Source organism: Drosophila rhopaloa, unplaced genomic scaffold (assembly GCF_018152115.1).
Source record: "Drosophila rhopaloa isolate 14029-0021.01 unplaced genomic scaffold, ASM1815211v1 contig_163, whole genome shotgun sequence".
NCBI lineage: Eukaryota > Metazoa > Arthropoda > Insecta > Diptera > Drosophilidae > Drosophila > Drosophila rhopaloa.
This window is the reverse complement of record NW_025335043.1, coordinates 8,259,098-8,276,545: the sequence shown is the minus strand read 5'-3', so window position 1 is coordinate 8,276,545 and position 17,448 is coordinate 8,259,098. Positions and strand designations below refer to the sequence as shown.

Sequence of the window (17,448 nt, the reverse complement as noted above, 5' to 3'; positions counted from 1 at the left end):
TTAGTTAAATCCTTTTTTATAACCTTGCCACAGGAGAGTTAAACTGTCCGTCTATCTCTCCGTCAGTATCTATTCAATTATAATTACTTTTATTAAACATTCTATTTCTAATTTTAGGGGGGTTTTATTGTTAAAGTACAATTTTGTAAACATTAGTTTAGTTTTTCATTCACACATTCTATTTCTAATTTTGGAGAGGTTTTATTGTTATAGTATAATTTTGTAAACATAACAAAGTTTCTCCATATTTTTTTTTAGTGCTCCGCTTGATGTGGCTGATGTTCCGCGTTGTTTTTGCTAGTGGCTGCCGCTTGTTGTTGCCCCACAGCGAGGGTGTAAAAAATCTCACATCGGCAGCGTTCGTCGTCATTCGTCGGAGGTCTCCGTTCGCTGGCAGTCGCACAGAACAGCCGCAGCTGCTCAGTCGTTGAGTCGTTCAGTCGTATCGCATTATCCGTTTCGCCAGCAAGGACCTGCGAGGACTTGTGTCGGGCATCGTCCAATTCTAAGGAGCAGCTGCAAATCACACTACAAATATTTGTATATTTGATGCAATCAATAGGGATGTACATATGGCGATGAGTCCAAGTGAGTGTGTCCCGAAAACTGGATGAATACTGCCACATACGCAGGGTGTTAACGAATTTCCAGGCGGTTCGGAAAAGTTCGCAATGTTCGCGCGAAAGTGTGTGTGTGTGTATCCGTGTGCGTCCTTTTTGTATCTGTGTATCTGGCATTTGTATCTGTATCCGTTGGCAGTGTGCTCGACAAAACGATTGCAATTTTACGCTGACGCTGCAACAGAAGCAGTTCGCTTCAATGGAACTTGACATAGTACCTCCCACCGCCCCCTAAGCCCATATATACACCCGTATGTGCGTGTGTTATTTTTACCACCGCTGAGTGTCCTCGACACACTCACACATCCGCAAAGTATCCTGCAGCGGAACCCCTGGCACGTCATTCGCCCCTCACCCATTTCCCCAAACTATATTTTCATTATTATATCCATTATATGTAGCTTTTTTAAAAGGCCCCCCCAAGTGCATTCGCCATTAAAATGCAATGCACTATCTTGATCCACGGCTAGTCATTAAAAGCCACGCCAAAAGTGTTGTCACTTTTTAATGCCAGACTTTGTCAGTCCCTCGCTAATTTATTTAAACATTGTTAAGCCATACAAATCGAACAATTCAATTAGATAAAGACTGCTAAATACTGCAACGCCTCCGTCATAAATGTTGCAAAATGGGGCATAATCGAAGTTGGAAATATCTCCACAACAACAAATTTTAAACGCAGCATATTATGTACATATTCAACATTTCGTTTAATATTACGTATATAGTTCTTCGAGCAATTAACTGTTATCACAGCAGTTCCGGTTTATGAACAATATATATTTTGTCTTCATTTAAAATGTACAAATATAGGAACAAAACTGGGGCTTATCGCAGCCAGCATATTTTGAGCCTCGGATTAAATGCTCGAGCATTTATCGTGTTGTGTAAAATATTGTGCCATATTAAGCTTTTTTATGCATACCACTTCGAATTATAAGTTTTAGCTTTAACAATTTTTAACAAAACAAGATTTATATTCACAACTTGGCATTTAAGGGAATAAAAATAAGTAATATTCGAAAGAAAATGTTAAGACATAATTTCCATATAAAGGCTGTCATTTAGAGATAAATTAATTAAATTACAATTTGTATATTAGTACCGAAATATCTCGAAACAAATTTTCCTTTTATCGGTGGCAAACGCTTCCACAAAGCTAGTCTACCTCTGTTATCCCAGTACTGGGTACCAAAAGCATATAATTATATTTAGCTATCTAAAAAACGTGTCATGGATTAACACAACAAAATATCTAATCAATGTTTGTTACACGAAACTGCAAAAAGTGGAAACTAATGACCGCCGAACGGCGTCGTGATCGATGAAATAATGCCGCTGAAGCGGGGATCCATCATGAGGAATAAAAAGCTTTGTTGTTATTTCCACATTCAGATTCCCTTACTTACTTACCTTATTTCTATGTTTGGGCTCCGTCGCATTCGCGATTCTGCCGTTATAGTGTTCGGACCGCTGACGAATCGCTTAGCAGAACGTCGAAGCGATGTAGTTTAGCAGACGTTGCATTTCCATTAATTAAATTCGAAAACCGACCCCTTCGCCAGCCCCTTTTCATTGGGCCCAGTCAAGGTTGGCCAAATAAAAGGTTATTTATATTCATTTTGGCTGAGGAACACTATTGGCACTGAGCAAACATCGGACCCATAAATAAAGACCCCTTGCAATGTGTTTAATGAACTTACATAGGAAAATATTATTGTGCTGCTGCAATAAGCAAACGTTTGTTGACCCGATAACTACCACGTGTGAAAACAAGCTGAATACAAAAAGCCTGTAGTAAATATATAATCAGTAATGAATGAATGCATAAAATTTCCAAACAAACAAAACAATACCTTTCAATGCGACTAGTGCCATTAAGTGAAAAGCAAATATTTGTTTTAATTATGTAAATCTATGAGACTTCAATACACATAAGAGTGCTAAAAATCTAAAAATAAATACATATATGACAAAATCTCTAATGAACCTAAACTATTTATAATTTATATGTCGATTAGCTATTGAACAAGACAAAATACTATTTTGAGAATCAGTAGCGAAAGAGTGACAAATCAGTGCCAAAAATGTGGAGAATAATAATGAAATAATTAATTAGTAAATTACCTTTAACATGCAGAGTTCCGGACATTGTCAATTATAATCTCATCAGACTTATCGTATTCGGTTTTGCAAGCGGTGCAAACAAAATACTTAATTTATTCATTGTTTGCAAAAGAAAAACCACACTTAACCAACTGACCTTTGTAATAACAGAAAATTAATTTTACAGCCAAAAAACTTCAGGTGTTTTGCATTCGTCAGCTATTTTTTAACGGTACGCTTTCAATTTCAGTTGCGAAATCAACAATAATACACCAATAAAGCAAACACATTGAAATAAACATTCCAAAGGTTAGTCTTGTTTTGTTAAACCAATAACAATTTTTTATTTAGAATTACAAATATAAATAAAAACAGCGAGTTAAAGAAAGTAGTTTTTTAATGTGTAAGACAGGGGTCCTCACTCAACAGTACAAACAGTATTTGTAGTGCATTAATACCGTAGGATACAAATAATAAAAATCAAATGCACACATGATTGCAATTATTGTTGGTCAGCTTGTTCTTATCACCAGCGGATATTGACACAAAGAAGATAGTGAAAAATGTATTGTAAAATATGCTGAGGGCATATGCGGGCAGTGAGTGAGCACCCCTGACTTAAAGACTTAATTATTATTTTTGGACAAAATGGATTTTTTGTTTGCTCCATAGTTTATTTCTTTTCCCATGTTTACAATTTGTTCAGTTGCAATTGTAATGAGTTTAGCTTTTGCACAAGTGGCCGAGAGCAATCTCAGAGAGGTAGTTAAAATTAACTACTAAAATTGTTTACAAAAACCATAGGGTTATGTAATTAATGAATATCTAAATTTTTATTAACAGCTGCTGTAAATAATATATTTGGCTAAGATCATTTATAATGAATTGTAGTGATAGCCAGAGACCGTTATCACTAACCCAAGTTTAAATAAAAGAAAAAGAATATTTTTTTTCAGTTATAATTACTTATGAGTTTTTTTTTTATATTTATCAGTAAGCAATAGGGTTCAACTAACAAGTAAACTTTTTAATCTTGTCCTAATTCCGTATAAAAAAGCTGCAACGACTTTGAGTCATATTTTTGAGCGAAATGAAGCGGAGTCGCAGTTTCTGAGAAATATTTTGATCATTTAAGTCATTTATGATAAATATTATAAAACTCAAAAATAATAACTATAAATAGTCTGAAAATTCAAATTTAGTGCCAAGGATTGTTTAAATTGTATTCAAAAAGCGGTCACACAAACTGCCGAAATTCCCGATCTAAATTAATATTAATTGGGAAGATTAGAGAGACTGGGAGGCGAGACAATGGTATAATGACACACACCACTTACACTATCACTTATCTTTTCCAGTACACAATATCTGACTATTTATTCTTTCGTGTTAAAGGCGAGTCAATCATCTTCCAAAATTCCTGCTCTAAATTAAATTTGTTCGGAGAAATCAGAGATACTGGGAAGCAAGACACATACCGCGCTCGTTATCACTTATCTTTTCTACTCCACAAGTTCCGACTATTTATCTATTGTTTCGAATTAAAGGGAAGTTAATCATCATTCAGTAAACGTCAGTGATCAATGCGAATTTAAAAAGAATATTTAATTAGCAACCAAATGGAGTATCACAATTAAAACAAAATAAATGATTATTTTAGGTCCCTGGTGTTTTCTAAGAATATTTTTGTATGCTTTGTGTTTTACATTATTTAATTGTTGCAAATCATAAATTCCATATAGCAGTCTTTAAATTATACGTCCAGCAAATATAATTGAAATATCAAACCCGCATACATTCACTTCAACCTATTTTAATTTTTGTTTAACTAAATTTTCAGTTGCACTATTAAAATCAATTGGATTGGTTTTGATTAATTAAGTACTCATTTATTTGTGGACATGAATAGCCGAGAGCTTAAATGACATGGCAGAGAAACGCCTACTGCTGGAGCGATCCGACTGCTCAGAGACCGAGGAGCTGGAAGTCCAAATGACCCGACGGAGCGGAGGAGTCCTCCATGCCATCCAGCATCGATCCCTGCCCGTGAGCAGGAAGTCGGTGCTCGGCCTGCTGGTGTCCTTTGTGTTCTGTTACTTCCTGATCGGACGACCCGAGTGGGCGAAAGTCCTCGATCTGGATGTCCTGCGTTCGAATAACTATGTTGCAGTTCAGCATCAGTCCACTGTGATGGATGGTGAGTCTAGCTAGAGAATGACCTGTTTTTTATTTTCATGTTTTGCATGCACGCTATTATGATTTGCTTTCCCCTCCTTATGTTTGTGAATGCCCAGTTGAAACCCTGCCTCCTGAAACATCTAATGAGAGTATTGAATTTGTGCCGAAAGGCTTCCTGGTGTACAGCAATTCTTGCCGGATCATGGAGGTTGATCCCTACAAGAGCGAGGTAATGCGTCACTTTAAGCGACTCAAGTACAAGGCCTGTCAGAAGCTGCCGCCCTTGACCCAGGTCAAGTTCCAGGAGAAGTCCCAAAAGTACCTTCTCAGCATCGATGGAGCTGCCTTTAGTCGGTACCCGGTGGGTACCAAGCTGCACTGCTGCTACATGGAGGTTCAGCGGGTCAGCGAGATGAATGTGAAGTACACCAAGTGCCAAACCTTCAAGGGGAGCACAGAACTGCCCAATTCCGCAGAGGGCATCATTGTCAAGTGTGATTCCGGCGGACGGCAGATCTATATCAATGGCCATGCCACCGTTCCCGTCAAGGAGGCAGTGCAGCAGAGACTCCAAAAGGCATCTGAGGAGGAGACGAAGAATGAAGCCAAGGTGCGACCTCCAAGCGTTTTGATGCTCGGCATCGATAGCATCTCCCGTGTGAATCTGATCAGGGCCATGCCCAAAACAGCCCAATATCTTTACGACAACGGATGGTTCGAGCTGGCTGGTTATAATAAGGTGAGTTAGAATGATCTAAAAGCCCAACTTAGAAAATGAATCACAAATGTCAACTTTTTCTCTTTGTTAATTACTCTAATGTCAAAGATCATAAAAGTTTACAATGCAGTAAAATTCGACAAAAAACCATAGTTTAAAAATTGAATCTTAAATGATTGAGCATGACTGTGTTTAGCACCTAACAATTTGTCTTGTCCCTCAGACATTTGTTTAGAACTTATACAATCTTAACATAATAAACCTAAAAGCCTATTTACACATTCTAAACTGTTGAAATGTTGACGTTTGTAATCAGGTTAATTTTTTGCAGTTATCTATCTGCAATGTACAAACATACATATAAAATAAAAATTTATTTTTAAATTGTTCATTATTAAAGAATACATATTCTGGAGAATCTTCACAATATCCCCTTTTTATCGTCAGGTGGACGACAACACATTCCCGAACATCATGGCAGTTGCCACGGGCTTCAATCTCCACAACGCCATGCAGGCGTGCTCCCCCTACGTGAAAGGGGGCCTGGACAAGTGCGACTACATCTGGAAGCAGTACCAGCAGAGGGGCTACGTCACCGCCTACGCGGAGGATGCTGTGAAGATCAACACGTTCAACTACCTGAAGAAGGGCTTCGAGAATCCGCCGGCGGACTACTACTTGAGGCCCTATCTCTCTGCTGCCGAGGAGCAGCTGGATCACACGTCGGTCAATGGTCTGCTGCACTGCCTCGGTTACGAGACGGAGGCGGAGCACGTGTACGACTATGGGTTGGAGTTCACCAGGAGGTTCCTAAACGATACGTACTTTGGTTTCTTCTGGACCAACACGCACAGCCACAGTGATATATCTCAGACGAGCAGCATGGATGACTATATGGCGGAGTATCTGCGGAAACTGGTGCGCCAAGGCACCATGGACAACAGTGTGGTGGTGTTCTTCAGCGACCATGGCATGCGGTTCGGACCCACGAGGGCCACCTGGTCAGGTCATTTGGAGGAACGACTGCCGGCTATCTTCATCTGGTTACCTCATCACCTGCGTCGCGCGCATCCAGAGTTTGTGCGTGGCCTCCAGTTGAACAGAAATCGTTTGACCACGCCCTATGATCTCCATCTGACCATGAAGCACATCCTCTCTCTAACCGGACGAACCGATATGGAATCGTTGGGGCCGGCACCCGATTGTCCGCAATGCCAGAGTTTACTGCGACCCGTCTCCCCGCTGAGGAGTTGCTCCGATGTGGGCATCGCGGATCACTGGTGCACCTGCTGGGAATACTCTACAATCTCCACCACCTCGAAGGAATCCCGGATGCTCGGCAAGCGGGTGGTGAGCTACATCAACACTTATGTGGCAGAGTTCCGAAACGGAACCTTTGCCAAGCTGTGTGCTCCCCTCTCCCTGCTAAGCATCAAATCCGCTTTCCGGGCGCATCAGAATGCCCTAGATCCGGAGGAGGTGCACACCTATCGACTGATTTTCGTCACGTCGCCGAATAAGGGCCAGTACGAGGCCACCTTGCGGCACAACCGCACTGATGATTCCGTTCTGGTGACTGGATCTGTGAGCCGGTTGAACGTCTACAGTGGAGAGGCGGATTGCATGAGTGATTTCGGTGCCAAAAAATATTGTTATTGTCGAAAAAAGAAGGGATAGAAGTAGCAGTAGGATTAGAACTAAGGCTAGTGCCCAAGTGCCGTTAATCAGATTAGAATCTGGCAGTACAATTATCTTAATCTTATATTCTAGGAGTCTCTTCCTCTCTATGCCTGAAATGTGCATCTGCAAGTTCTCAAGATTTATAAATATTAATTAGGGTCTCTGAAAATATTTCTTGATTATAAAATCGAGGAAATATGTTCAGAATAGGATTTCTAAAGTTTTTGAGTTTGTTTATCATTTTCATCATTCTGTTGAAAACGTTTTGATGCCCTAACTATTAGTTAAAAACGCGTAGAAATTTGAGAAACACTCTTGTATATTTATATTTAAGGATTAACTGTTACCCTTGTAAATAAATTGTTCTCCTTGTTCTAAAAGAGATTTGCCAATAATTAGTTAAGTCATATTTACTTATATAGTTAGTCGCTTAACTACTAAATGTTACACTTATGATTTAGTATTTGTGTTTAACTTATAATGATATTATAACTTCAAATTATAATTCTGTTAGAAAAAAAAGGTCGAGTAATTGAAGCGTCTAATTAATTTGGTATTGAAATCGAAAGGTATGTACATAAAAGAGATTACTCAGTAGTGTAAAGAAGTCAGTTTTGGTCAGATTTGGCGCAGAACTCCCAGGTACTGGCTTTCTCTTTGAAGCTGTAGTTGCCCAGCAGATTTTTGAACGCCTTGAAAAGCTTAGTCAGCGGACTATTGCGCTGCAGTCCAAGGAGATCTCCGGGTAGTGGCTGTACATCCAGGCGCAGCTCCTTGTAATCCTCACTGGCCAGCAACGAGAAGTAGCCGCGCAGATTGACCGCATATTGTGGATTGCCCACTCGGGTTTTTGAAAACTCGATTGTTTGCTGCAGCTGGTGGGCAAAGAATGATTGACCCGCTCCACGTTGGAAAGAGCGTCCGGAGTAAGTGTCGTAGGAGATGCTGATGAGCCACTTGTAGTATCCCGGTTCCTCTGACTCCTTCAGCTCGATATTCAAAGCATAGAGCTGTGTAAGCACGTCCTTAATGGTGTCCACATAGCAGGCCAACCAGTAGTAGTATATCGGTCGACTCTCATCTATTTTATTGCGGCTCAGAACAACAGAGCGTAAGCATTTGAGATCGTTTGTGGTGGGCGTGATCACGTGCGATCGAACGATTGGCGGCGCATTATATATGCCGGCCATTTCGATGTTGGTTTCTTTCGGCTCACAGACTGGCGGTTGCGTCTGGACAACTTCTATTTTTTGTTGCTTTCGAGGAGTGGCCTTCTCCGCTTTTTTGTCCGCCACTAACCTGTCAGCCACGAGCTTGTCCGCCAAGCCAAATAATAAGTAGTCATATAGCTTCTCTGGCTGCGAAGTTAGTTCCTGATCGCTGCATGCTTGAGCTGCCAGAATTATGCATTGCCTGATATAGCAGAGATTCGATTGGGACACTGACTTGGCCACGTTATGCTGCAACTCGAAGGGATCCTGTACGCACATGGCCCGATCCAGCTGAAAAGCCTCCGGGGGCTCACCTGTCGCATCCTGCATGAGCTGCATCTGCTCGTCGTACTCTGGAAATCCGCCAGGCGTACCCAGTGTTATCTCCTTGTCGAGGCAGCTGCCCAAAAACGGACTTAAAATGCTCTTCTCAAAGTTGACAGTACTGTAGTATACAAAGAAATTTTTTAAAAGCTCCAGCGTGGTCAATCGAGCTGAAACCGGTGGCGTTAGGTCCAAACTATAGGCATAGTTAACGCCACACATATTAACAGGTGGGCAGAGCGACTGCAGCTGCTTGACAGAGGGCAGCAGTTGATGCACTTGCAAGTTAACGATGATCAAGGTAACTAGGCAATAGCTAGTCATGCTGCCGTGGCCAATCAATTTGAGCTTCCTAGCCCAGATCTTCAGGAACAGGCCAAGCTCGCGGACCCGCTCATCGCGGAACATTAGTTCGCCTATAAATCGCGAGTTATATGTGCTATTCGGATTGGACATATTGATGTCTATGTTAAGTCCGGTAAGCTGATGCTTGCATCGGATAATGGGTACACGGGCATGACGAATGGTGCAGATATCCTCGAAGCATTTGGATCGCCGTAAAAAGTATGAGACCTTGTTGTACAGCTGCTTGTGGAACATGGGTGGCTGCTCTCCGCAGGGCTGTAGATACAAATCTATGTCGCTTTCTAGAGGAAATTTATACAGGTTAGGTGTCTTTCTTTTGCTGGTTACCACTTACCCTTCAAGGCCAGTCCTGTGACCAGTGAACCAAAGGGAAAAACCCTAACCCTGCCTCTCATTTCCTTCTCTATGCAGTTACGCACGTGGCCGAAGCAGGCCTCCATCTTTCGAAGATCACTGGCAAAGAAATCCAATACCGTGCGCAGGTGGCCACCGGGTGCCGACTTTTCAAGCGCCTCCCGCAGCTCATTCCGCTCGGATTGTGCTTGTGCGCTGGTGAACAGTTTGGTTATGGCGTTCAGTCGCTGTCGCATTTGTTTCTGAGGCTTGCTTGCATGCTTTAGCAGCTCGTGGGCCAGGCAATCCTGCATGTTCTGGAAGGGCGCGGCGCAGACCATGCACAGCACCATATTATCGCCAACATCCCCAGGCGGAGGGGTAATTTCCGAGGCAGGAGCCGGCATTTCTGCAAGAACACGTTTAAATTAATGCTTGACGGCCAGGTTTATTCAACAACAATGTTCAGAAAGTAAGTGCCTGCCCCGTTTTCCTGTCCCCCACCCTTAAGAAATAGGATTTGGGTATAAAGCCATTGATTCCTGGGCAGAGCAGTACATTATTGCTGGAGCGGTAGATGGGAATGCCATCCGCTAGAATCTTATCTACATTAAGATATATCAAAATCTGACAATCGTTGCGGAATCCACTGAGGGTGCAGGTCGTATCATCGCTGCTGGCAAAGTGCACATGGTTGCGCTTCATCCTACTCAGACCTTGCCTCTTTATCGCATCCCAATGGCGGTAGTAGGTGCCGTGGACTGCCAGAGGGACCTGTCCAATATGGGTAATCCTGTCCAGTCCGCCGGCTTCTCCCTCTACCACTGAAAGCGAGTGTCCTTGATTGGCGCGAATTTCGTGGACGCCGCAATCTGGATTCCATCGAAGAGTATATCGCTGCTTTGCATCCGTGGACACAATCTCCTCCAGTTTTTCTAGCGTGAAGGTTCTGTACCGCGGGTGCTCCTGCAAATCAGATATACTAACGAAGCCATCCTCCTTGATGTGGATCCCCTCCGATTTCGCACCGTGCCGCAGCAACCAGGACAGCTTCTTGCTCAGCTGCACATCGATTTGCCTTTTGGGGGCCATTTTTTGCGAATAAAACTTACTTTTAAACAAAACAATTTTGTGGCTTGCGTATCAAAACAATTTTAATTAGTGTGACCGCGTCTGGTTCGTTAGAACACCATGTGAAACAACGTGTTCCCACTAAAATAACTGACCACTTTCTTTTGATCTCTTCTTTTTGCCAAAAAGGAATTCCCCGGAAATGGGTTATTGCGTCACTGGTACTGTGGTCACACACAAATCAACAAATTCATTAGTAATTCAAATTTGTATTTAAAAGTTCTAGAATATGCGGCTGCTGGTGCTCTATGGCAGTCAAACCGGAACCGCCCAGGATGTGGCGGAGCAGATTTGGCGGGAGTCCCACCAGCTGGGCTTCCAGGGTCCTGTCCTCTCTTTCGAGGAGTACGAAATGTCCCATCTGATCGAGGAGCGCCTCGTGGTCTTCGTGGTGGCCACCACCGGCGATGGAGTGGAGCCAGACAACATGAAGATGGCCTGGCGGTTCCTGCTTAAGCGCAGTTTACCAGCCCAATCCTTGCAAGGAATGCAGTTCGCATGCCTCGGCCTCGGGGACTCCAGCTATCCGAAGTTTAACTATGCAGCCAAGAAACTCAGTAAGCGGTTGCTGAATCTGGGCGCCACATCCGTGTGCCCAGTGGGTCTGTGTGATGATCAGCACGATTACGGACATTTGGGCGTATCTCTAGCCTGGACAAAGGATCTATGGGCGACATTGAAGGGCATCTCTGGTCTGGACGAAAGCAAGCTCAACAGCAGTAACCAAATAGGAAAGTGGTTCGTTAAAGAGTTACCCAGGGATTCCCTTAATACTCCATCGGAAACCCTGCTCTGGACACAAAAGCAACCTTCCCACTCCTTTAAAATCATTGAAAATCAAAGGACTACGGCGGAGAACCACTTTCAGGATGTACGTTTCTTGCGACTACAAAGCCAAACTGAAGATTTAAGCTGGGAACCCGGCGATGTGCTCGATGTTCAGCCCCAAAACAGCGATGATACTGTCAAAACATTCTTCGACCTAACCCGCGAACACAAACTGAATTTCGATGAGAGCACTGCCGTGGAGATAACCAGTGCCCACCTGGACATGCCCCTTCCCAAAGCCTACTCCATTCCACTAAGCCTCCAGCAGGCAGCCAAATATGTTTGGGATTTGAGCGCCAAGCCGCGGCAACGATTCCTCGAGGTCCTGGGTCAGAATTGCAGTGATGAAATGGAAAAAGAGAAGCTTCTCGAGTTCTGCTCCGCCGAGGGTATCGATGATCTGGTGGCCTATGTAAACAGACCTCGGCGCAGTCTCCTGGAGGTTCTGGAGGATTTCCGGCATGCCACCGCCAGTTTAACGCTAGTGCAGCTCTTTGAAATGATGCCACTGATCCAGCCTCGCAGCTTTTCCATTGCCTCGGATGAGTCCTCCCCAACTTTGGATTTGCTGGTAGCTGTGGTGGAGTACAAAACAATTATGCATACACCGCGGCTGGGTTTGTGCTCCAATTGGCTTAAAAATCTGGAATCGGGAGCAGAACTGCGTGGAGTGGTCAAAAAAGGAACCATGGTCTGGCCAAAGGACTTAAACATTCCACTAATCATGGTCGGACCTGGCACGGGCATCGCTCCATTTCGCAGTATCATCCAAAATCGATTGCATGCTCAATCAACAGGTTCCTCCATTGGTCCCTTGATTGTCTTCTTTGGTTGCCGGAATAGGACAGCTGATTACCACTTTGAAAAGGACTTCTCCACGTGGACCACAGCCAAGCAGGTTGAAGCTCACATAGCCTTCTCGAGGGATCAGGACCATAAGGTGTATGTCCAGCATTTAATCACCAAGAATGGTGCTCATTTGGCAAAGCTTATCAAAGACCGGAATGCGTTTATTTACGTGGCTGGAAATTCTAACAACATGCCAAAGTCTGTAAGAGAGGCATTTATAGAGATTCTCGATGGCGATGCGGATTACGTGGATCTGATGATCAAGCAGCGGCGATATCAGGAGGAGACCTGGGCGTAAAAGCTATTTTATTTGAGTATATCATTCTATTTGTACAGTTTTGGACGGAAATTATATTGTTAAAATCTATATAAGGCATTCAAAAGTCTTCCAGCAACTTTTCCGAAGATGTGTGGCAAAACGGACAATAACCTTTTTGCAACACCTGCAGCTCAAAATCTTCGGCATAGAATAGCTGAAAAAGGATTTCTTATAAAACCAAATATGGATTTTCGGTTTTTTGGTTGAACTCACCAGCAGACATTGGGGACAATAAGTAACCTGTAAATCAGGTAATATATTGCGATAGTAAACATTTCGCACATTCTTTCCTCTCCGTTTGAGGATCAACACATGATTGGGATCTATGGCACGCAGACCATTGCGATCCAGGCTTAATGGCAAGGCACTGGCCACATCCTCGTTGAATGGATCCGAATCCTCGGCGTGTTTTGCAGGAGCCAGCAGCAAACGCTCGGCCTCCGAATCTGATATATCCACTTCTGGATAAAATTGTACTAAGGGTAATATTTCTGAAAAGTACATTTGTAAATTAGGAGGAAAGTAAAAACAGGAGAAAGTTCATTACCAAAAGAAACGAATGAGAAAATGTAATCCTGCCTACAGGTAGGGCAGCAATTGCTGTTCAAATGTTGACTGTAGTTGGAGCACTTGTAGCAAAGTGGCAGGATCTCCTCTGGATCGTTAAAGCCACTCTTGCAGGCCTTGCTGTTCAAGAAATTGAGCTAAAAAAGTTAATTTTAATTAGTCATTTTGGAACAGAAAAAAACCTTTAACTACTCACATCGATCTGCTCTTGGACTCCTGCTGGTGGCTTCAGGGATTGCAATCTTTTGTTGATGAGAAGGCACAATTTGTTGGCCTGCAGAAACTTGGCTTGCTTGGCCAAAGTAAAAAGAACCGAACTAAAAGCACAAATAAATTGACATAGATTCAGTTTATACATTTTAAAACAATAACTTACAACATGCTGACTCCTTTGGGCACACCTTTGTGTTCCACTTCGTTGAGTATAAAGCGGCTCACGTTAAAAAGACTTACTGGGGAATGTGTGGTAAAAGGTTCCTTCATATAAGAATATATGACGCTGTAGGCATAATAAACCTTGGCAATACGTAAATGATTTTTGTACTCTGTCAGGTGGTGGTCAATGGGATTTTGTTCACTGAGAAAGAGCAATGTTAAAATATTACTTAAAAGGTCTCAACTAGAAATAGTGTTTAACATACTCCTTTGCATGATATACATCTAAATATTGCTTGGCCAACAGCCAATAAAAATAACTGGCATCCAAATAGCGCTCCTCCACGATGGCCGTATTGCTCAATTGTTTGAGCAAACGATTGGCTTCCTTGGTACGTCCTGCCTTTAAATAGGCTGAAAACAAAAATATTCATTCAAGATGATAATAAATAATATATAATAATAAACATTAACTTGTTTATTTATATACTAAAAGCACTTACCCTGGTGTGCCTCTATAAACTGATCCGTTTCGGCCAGCCATTGTCCATGTTGGTAGTGAACTGTGGGGAGTAGTTCTGGCAAAGAATCTGCCAATCGAAAAGCCTCCGGCCAGTCACGAACCTCAATATGCAGCTGCACGACCTGGGCCTCATCCCCCAGTTTTTTGAAAATCTCAGCAGCCAGAGGAAGAGCTTTGAGGGTCTTCAGATTCTGGGCAACTGACTCCAGAGCATCGCGTTCCGTTAAACTCAACCGACGTCCAATATCGAATAGACTGCAACAAGGATAGTTAAATTAACAACAGGATTTGAAATCTAATTTCTTTGATTAACTTACACGTCGGCCCATCCCTGCTCTGCAACAATGTCAATAGCCTTCTGGTTCTCGCCAGCTGAAAGCAAAAGTTCGGCAGCAGCACGCGGTTCCTTGACCGAGTAAGCCCACTCCGCACGCTTGCGTACCAGTTCCTTTTTCTCCTGCGCTGTCCCGTCCTTGATATACTCCTGGGCCAGATCGAACATCCGCAGGTCTGTGTACATCTCAAGTGCTCTCGATGACTGGCCGCATTTAAGAAATAGACGAGCTGCTTCCTTGAACTTTCCTGCAAACGCGCAGTTCTCCGCCAAAAGGACTTCTTTAGGCACAGCCGACCGCTGCTGCTGATCCCGCAGCTCACCGATCAGTTTAAGCCAGGGAAGGTTCCTTACTTTGACGTAGGCATCGCGGGCTATGTTGATATGAAGGGCCTCTAGAGCGGATTGGGCCAATCCCTCCCAGTCGCTGGTAGTCACACCAAGACAAGCAACCTGGTAAGCTTCCCTGTAAATCAGTAAATATTAAAATGGGTTTTAATATAAGCGTATACTACTTACTCAAACAATCCAGCTTCGATGAACTGCCACATGGTGGAACCCAGAGCCAGCGGCGTATTGTGCATGATGTTCCCCCGCAAACAAAAGGCAGTGGCTCCACAAAGTCCCACCACCACGCCATGCATGTTCTGCGGTGCCCTTGGTGGCAGATTTCCCACTCTAACACTTAGTCCACCCGTGGTATGGGTATAGCAGAGCATGGAATCTAGATGTGTGTTCCATGTGACGCTGTTTACACCCGTATCTTGGTACAAAATCGTGTCATTGATTATGTCCCTTACCACCAGACGACCCACATCGTCCACAACGGCGATCTTGCTGCGCTTTGAGTTTATATCCAGGCAGCGGACCGCAGACACAGCTGTGGTGATCAGCAGGGGCAGCGAGTTGTTGAGAAAGATCCTGAACACCTGGCCATTTTTGAGGCCCACCATCAGTCCTTCCCTTCCCACAGGTCCACCGGTGACTTTAATGTATCTTATAAACGAGTCCATGATCCACTCTCGTTGCAGGACACCGATAAAATCCAGGCATTGTAGTCGCTTCTCCTGGCAGAGGACGATGTGACGACCGCAGACCACCAGCAAACTGCAGTCAAACTTCTGCTGGATCTTTTCTCTCACTTTATAGTGCATGGGCTGATCCTCTCCAGAGCTCAGTTCATAGAGAACAACACGTTCTGGGAGCTGAACCGCCAATCGATTCCTATAGATGGCTATCTTCTGGACCAAATCTCGACACTTGATGCGAACCTTTTGACCAGAGATCAAGTGCTGAATGATCACGTCGCACATGTTTTCACGGAAGGCATACCGCTCCCTATACAAAGCATGTACGGTGCTCGAAGCGATGTTGAAGCAGGCCAGTGTTCCATCCTGGCAGCCAATGGTGTAGGACTGGCCATTCGGATGCAGGGCCACCGTCCAGATCCAGGTATCGAAACTGTCGCCCAGCGTGCCCAACCGAATGCCCTCTCTGGTAAAGAAGTGGAGTCCTCCAGTACAGCCACCGACCAAGCAGAACTCTCCATTGGGAAAGTACTGCAGACACAATGGATCGAAGCCCAGTGTTCGTTCCTTGCCAATCATCTGGCCACTCAAGGTGTGAAACGACAGCGTCTGACTCCAGTCTACGACGCCGATGGTGTCCACACTACCGCTTGCCGGACAGCACTGCACACTGAACACGTTACTATTGGGGCCACCTGGTCTATCTATTCGCCCTTTCTCCTCGCCCAACTTATTCCTTATGGAAATGGTGCCATTGGCCAGGCCCAGTATCAGGTACTGCCCGTCATTCGTCCAGGAGCAGCCATTCACGCGGGCGGATATCTTGTACTTCTGCACCGCCTTCTGATCCGCCGACCAGAAGGCGAAGTCCGACAAGGAGCACGAGGCCAGGTGGTGCGAAACGGGATTGAAGCTCATGCACTGAATGGAGTCGCCGTGCCTGTGGAATATGTTTACATTATATGTTGCATTAATATTAATAAATTAATTGAATAAAATAAAAAAATATCATTCTGAACCACAATTATTATATTATTGAAAATAAAGCAGATTTATAAAAAAAGATTGAATAGTTTTTATTTTTCTCAGTCTGTTACATTTCTAATAACAAATTAAATGGTTTGAAAAAGCCGATTTAATATATTGTGCTTATTGAATTGAAATAATATTGTATTACTATATTGAAATCAAATGAAAAATCATTCAATGGATCTAATATTGTATTGATTTCTTTCCTGTGTACTCACGAATATTTGAGCAGTCCCTCGAGCTGCGGTGACCACACGATGACCATTTTGTCGGAGGCTCCGCTGGCGAATCTCTTGCCATCCCTCGAGTAGGCCACACAATTAACCGTATCCTTGTGGGCTTTTAAGGTGTTCAACAGGGATCCGTCGTTGGGATCGTAGATGAGCAGCCGATCCCCCGCTGCCACCACCAACTGGCTGCCATCGGGAGCATAGCAAACATTGTGGACACTGGAAAAAGGGGTTTACCGATTACCGTTATGGAGCAACAGGTTGTGGTTTATCCGGGCGAGAAAGCTCTACCTGATCTCGTTTTCTTTGCTGTTGGGAAACTCGATGCGTTCCAGCCATTTCAAAACGCCCCTCATTATTGCACAAAATGAAATGGTTAATCCTGCATAGTTGGTAAAAATTCCAAGATTCAGGTGCGTTGTTTACACACAGATTCCATGGCAACCAAATCCACAACAAAAGTTGGCGTCTCGGCTAGTGATGACACTTTGTCTGGTTTTTCCGTTGGTCATGGCTTTTTAAAGCTAAAAGAAGTGATGATACAAATCACTTGTTAAATATACCTTTAAAATAAGTAAAAAAAAAGAAAATAAAAGTATTTCATTAAGTTATTTTTGGGCTCCGTAACAAATAAACATAATTTTAAAGTTTTTTAAATGCCCGTTAAAAGATGTTTATTTTAAATTAGTTGGCAACACG

At 43.3% G+C, this 17,448-nt stretch overlaps 5 protein-coding genes across 13 annotated transcripts; 2 read left to right on the top strand and 3 right to left on the bottom strand.

The window, feature by feature from the left end:
* The first annotated feature begins 371 nt into the window (after positions 1-371).
* Positions 372-7,834, top strand: LOC108044351. 7 transcript variants are annotated; one of them, XM_044457709.1, is made up of 5 exons: positions 372-588; positions 2,977-3,035; positions 4,636-4,923; positions 5,021-5,643; positions 6,070-7,834. In XM_044457709.1, the coding sequence occupies exons 3-5, from the start codon at positions 4,653-4,655 to the stop codon at positions 7,297-7,299; spliced, it is 2,124 nt and encodes a 707-aa protein (XP_044313644.1). In that variant the 5' UTR covers positions 372-588; positions 2,977-3,035; positions 4,636-4,652; the 3' UTR covers positions 7,300-7,834. The 7 variants fall into 7 exon arrangements, with proteins under 7 accessions (XP_044313644.1, XP_044313640.1, XP_044313645.1 ...); XM_044457705.1 differs by having other exon boundaries at positions 4,567-4,923; XM_044457708.1 differs by lacking the exon at positions 372-588 and adding an exon at positions 1,754-2,210 and having other exon boundaries at positions 4,567-4,923.
* Positions 7,697-10,736, bottom strand: LOC108044383 (speckle targeted PIP5K1A-regulated poly(A) polymerase). Of its 2 annotated transcripts, XM_017123383.2 has the most exons (3): positions 10,649-10,736; positions 9,538-9,945; positions 7,697-9,484 (listed from the first exon to the last, which is right to left on the bottom strand). In XM_017123383.2, exons 2-3 carry the CDS (start codon positions 9,941-9,943, stop codon positions 7,911-7,913), a joined length of 1,980 nt encoding a protein of 659 aa, XP_016978872.2. In that variant the 5' UTR covers positions 9,944-9,945; positions 10,649-10,736; the 3' UTR covers positions 7,697-7,910. The 2 variants fall into 2 exon arrangements, with proteins under 2 accessions (XP_016978872.2, XP_044313646.1); XM_044457711.1 differs by lacking the exon at positions 10,649-10,736 and having other exon boundaries at positions 9,538-10,478.
* Positions 10,002-10,628, bottom strand: LOC108044352 (tRNA 2'-phosphotransferase 1). The gene has a single exon (XM_017123343.1). The coding sequence runs from the start codon at positions 10,626-10,628 to the stop codon at positions 10,002-10,004; it is 627 nt and encodes a 208-aa protein (XP_016978832.1).
* A 104-nt stretch (positions 10,737-10,840) lies between the features above and the next one.
* Positions 10,841-12,720, top strand: LOC108044389 (NADPH-dependent diflavin oxidoreductase 1). Its single transcript, XM_017123390.2, has one exon. The coding sequence runs from the start codon at positions 10,897-10,899 to the stop codon at positions 12,640-12,642; it is 1,746 nt and encodes a 581-aa protein (XP_016978879.2). The 5' UTR covers positions 10,841-10,896; the 3' UTR covers positions 12,643-12,720.
* LOC108044353 (intraflagellar transport protein 122 homolog) lies at positions 12,701-17,216 on the bottom strand. Of its 2 annotated transcripts, XM_017123344.2 has the most exons (11): positions 17,041-17,216; positions 16,738-16,968; positions 14,982-16,430; positions 14,446-14,928; positions 14,109-14,383; positions 13,872-14,019; positions 13,607-13,807; positions 13,427-13,547; positions 13,211-13,367; positions 12,877-13,154; positions 12,701-12,817 (listed from the first exon to the last, which is right to left on the bottom strand). In XM_017123344.2, exons 1-11 carry the CDS (start codon positions 17,103-17,105, stop codon positions 12,722-12,724), a joined length of 3,504 nt encoding a protein of 1,167 aa, XP_016978833.2. In that variant the 5' UTR covers positions 17,106-17,216; the 3' UTR covers positions 12,701-12,721. The 2 variants fall into 2 exon arrangements, with proteins under 2 accessions (XP_016978833.2, XP_044313792.1); XM_044457857.1 differs by having other exon boundaries at positions 12,709-13,154.
* Between the last annotated feature and the right edge of the window lie 232 nt (positions 17,217-17,448).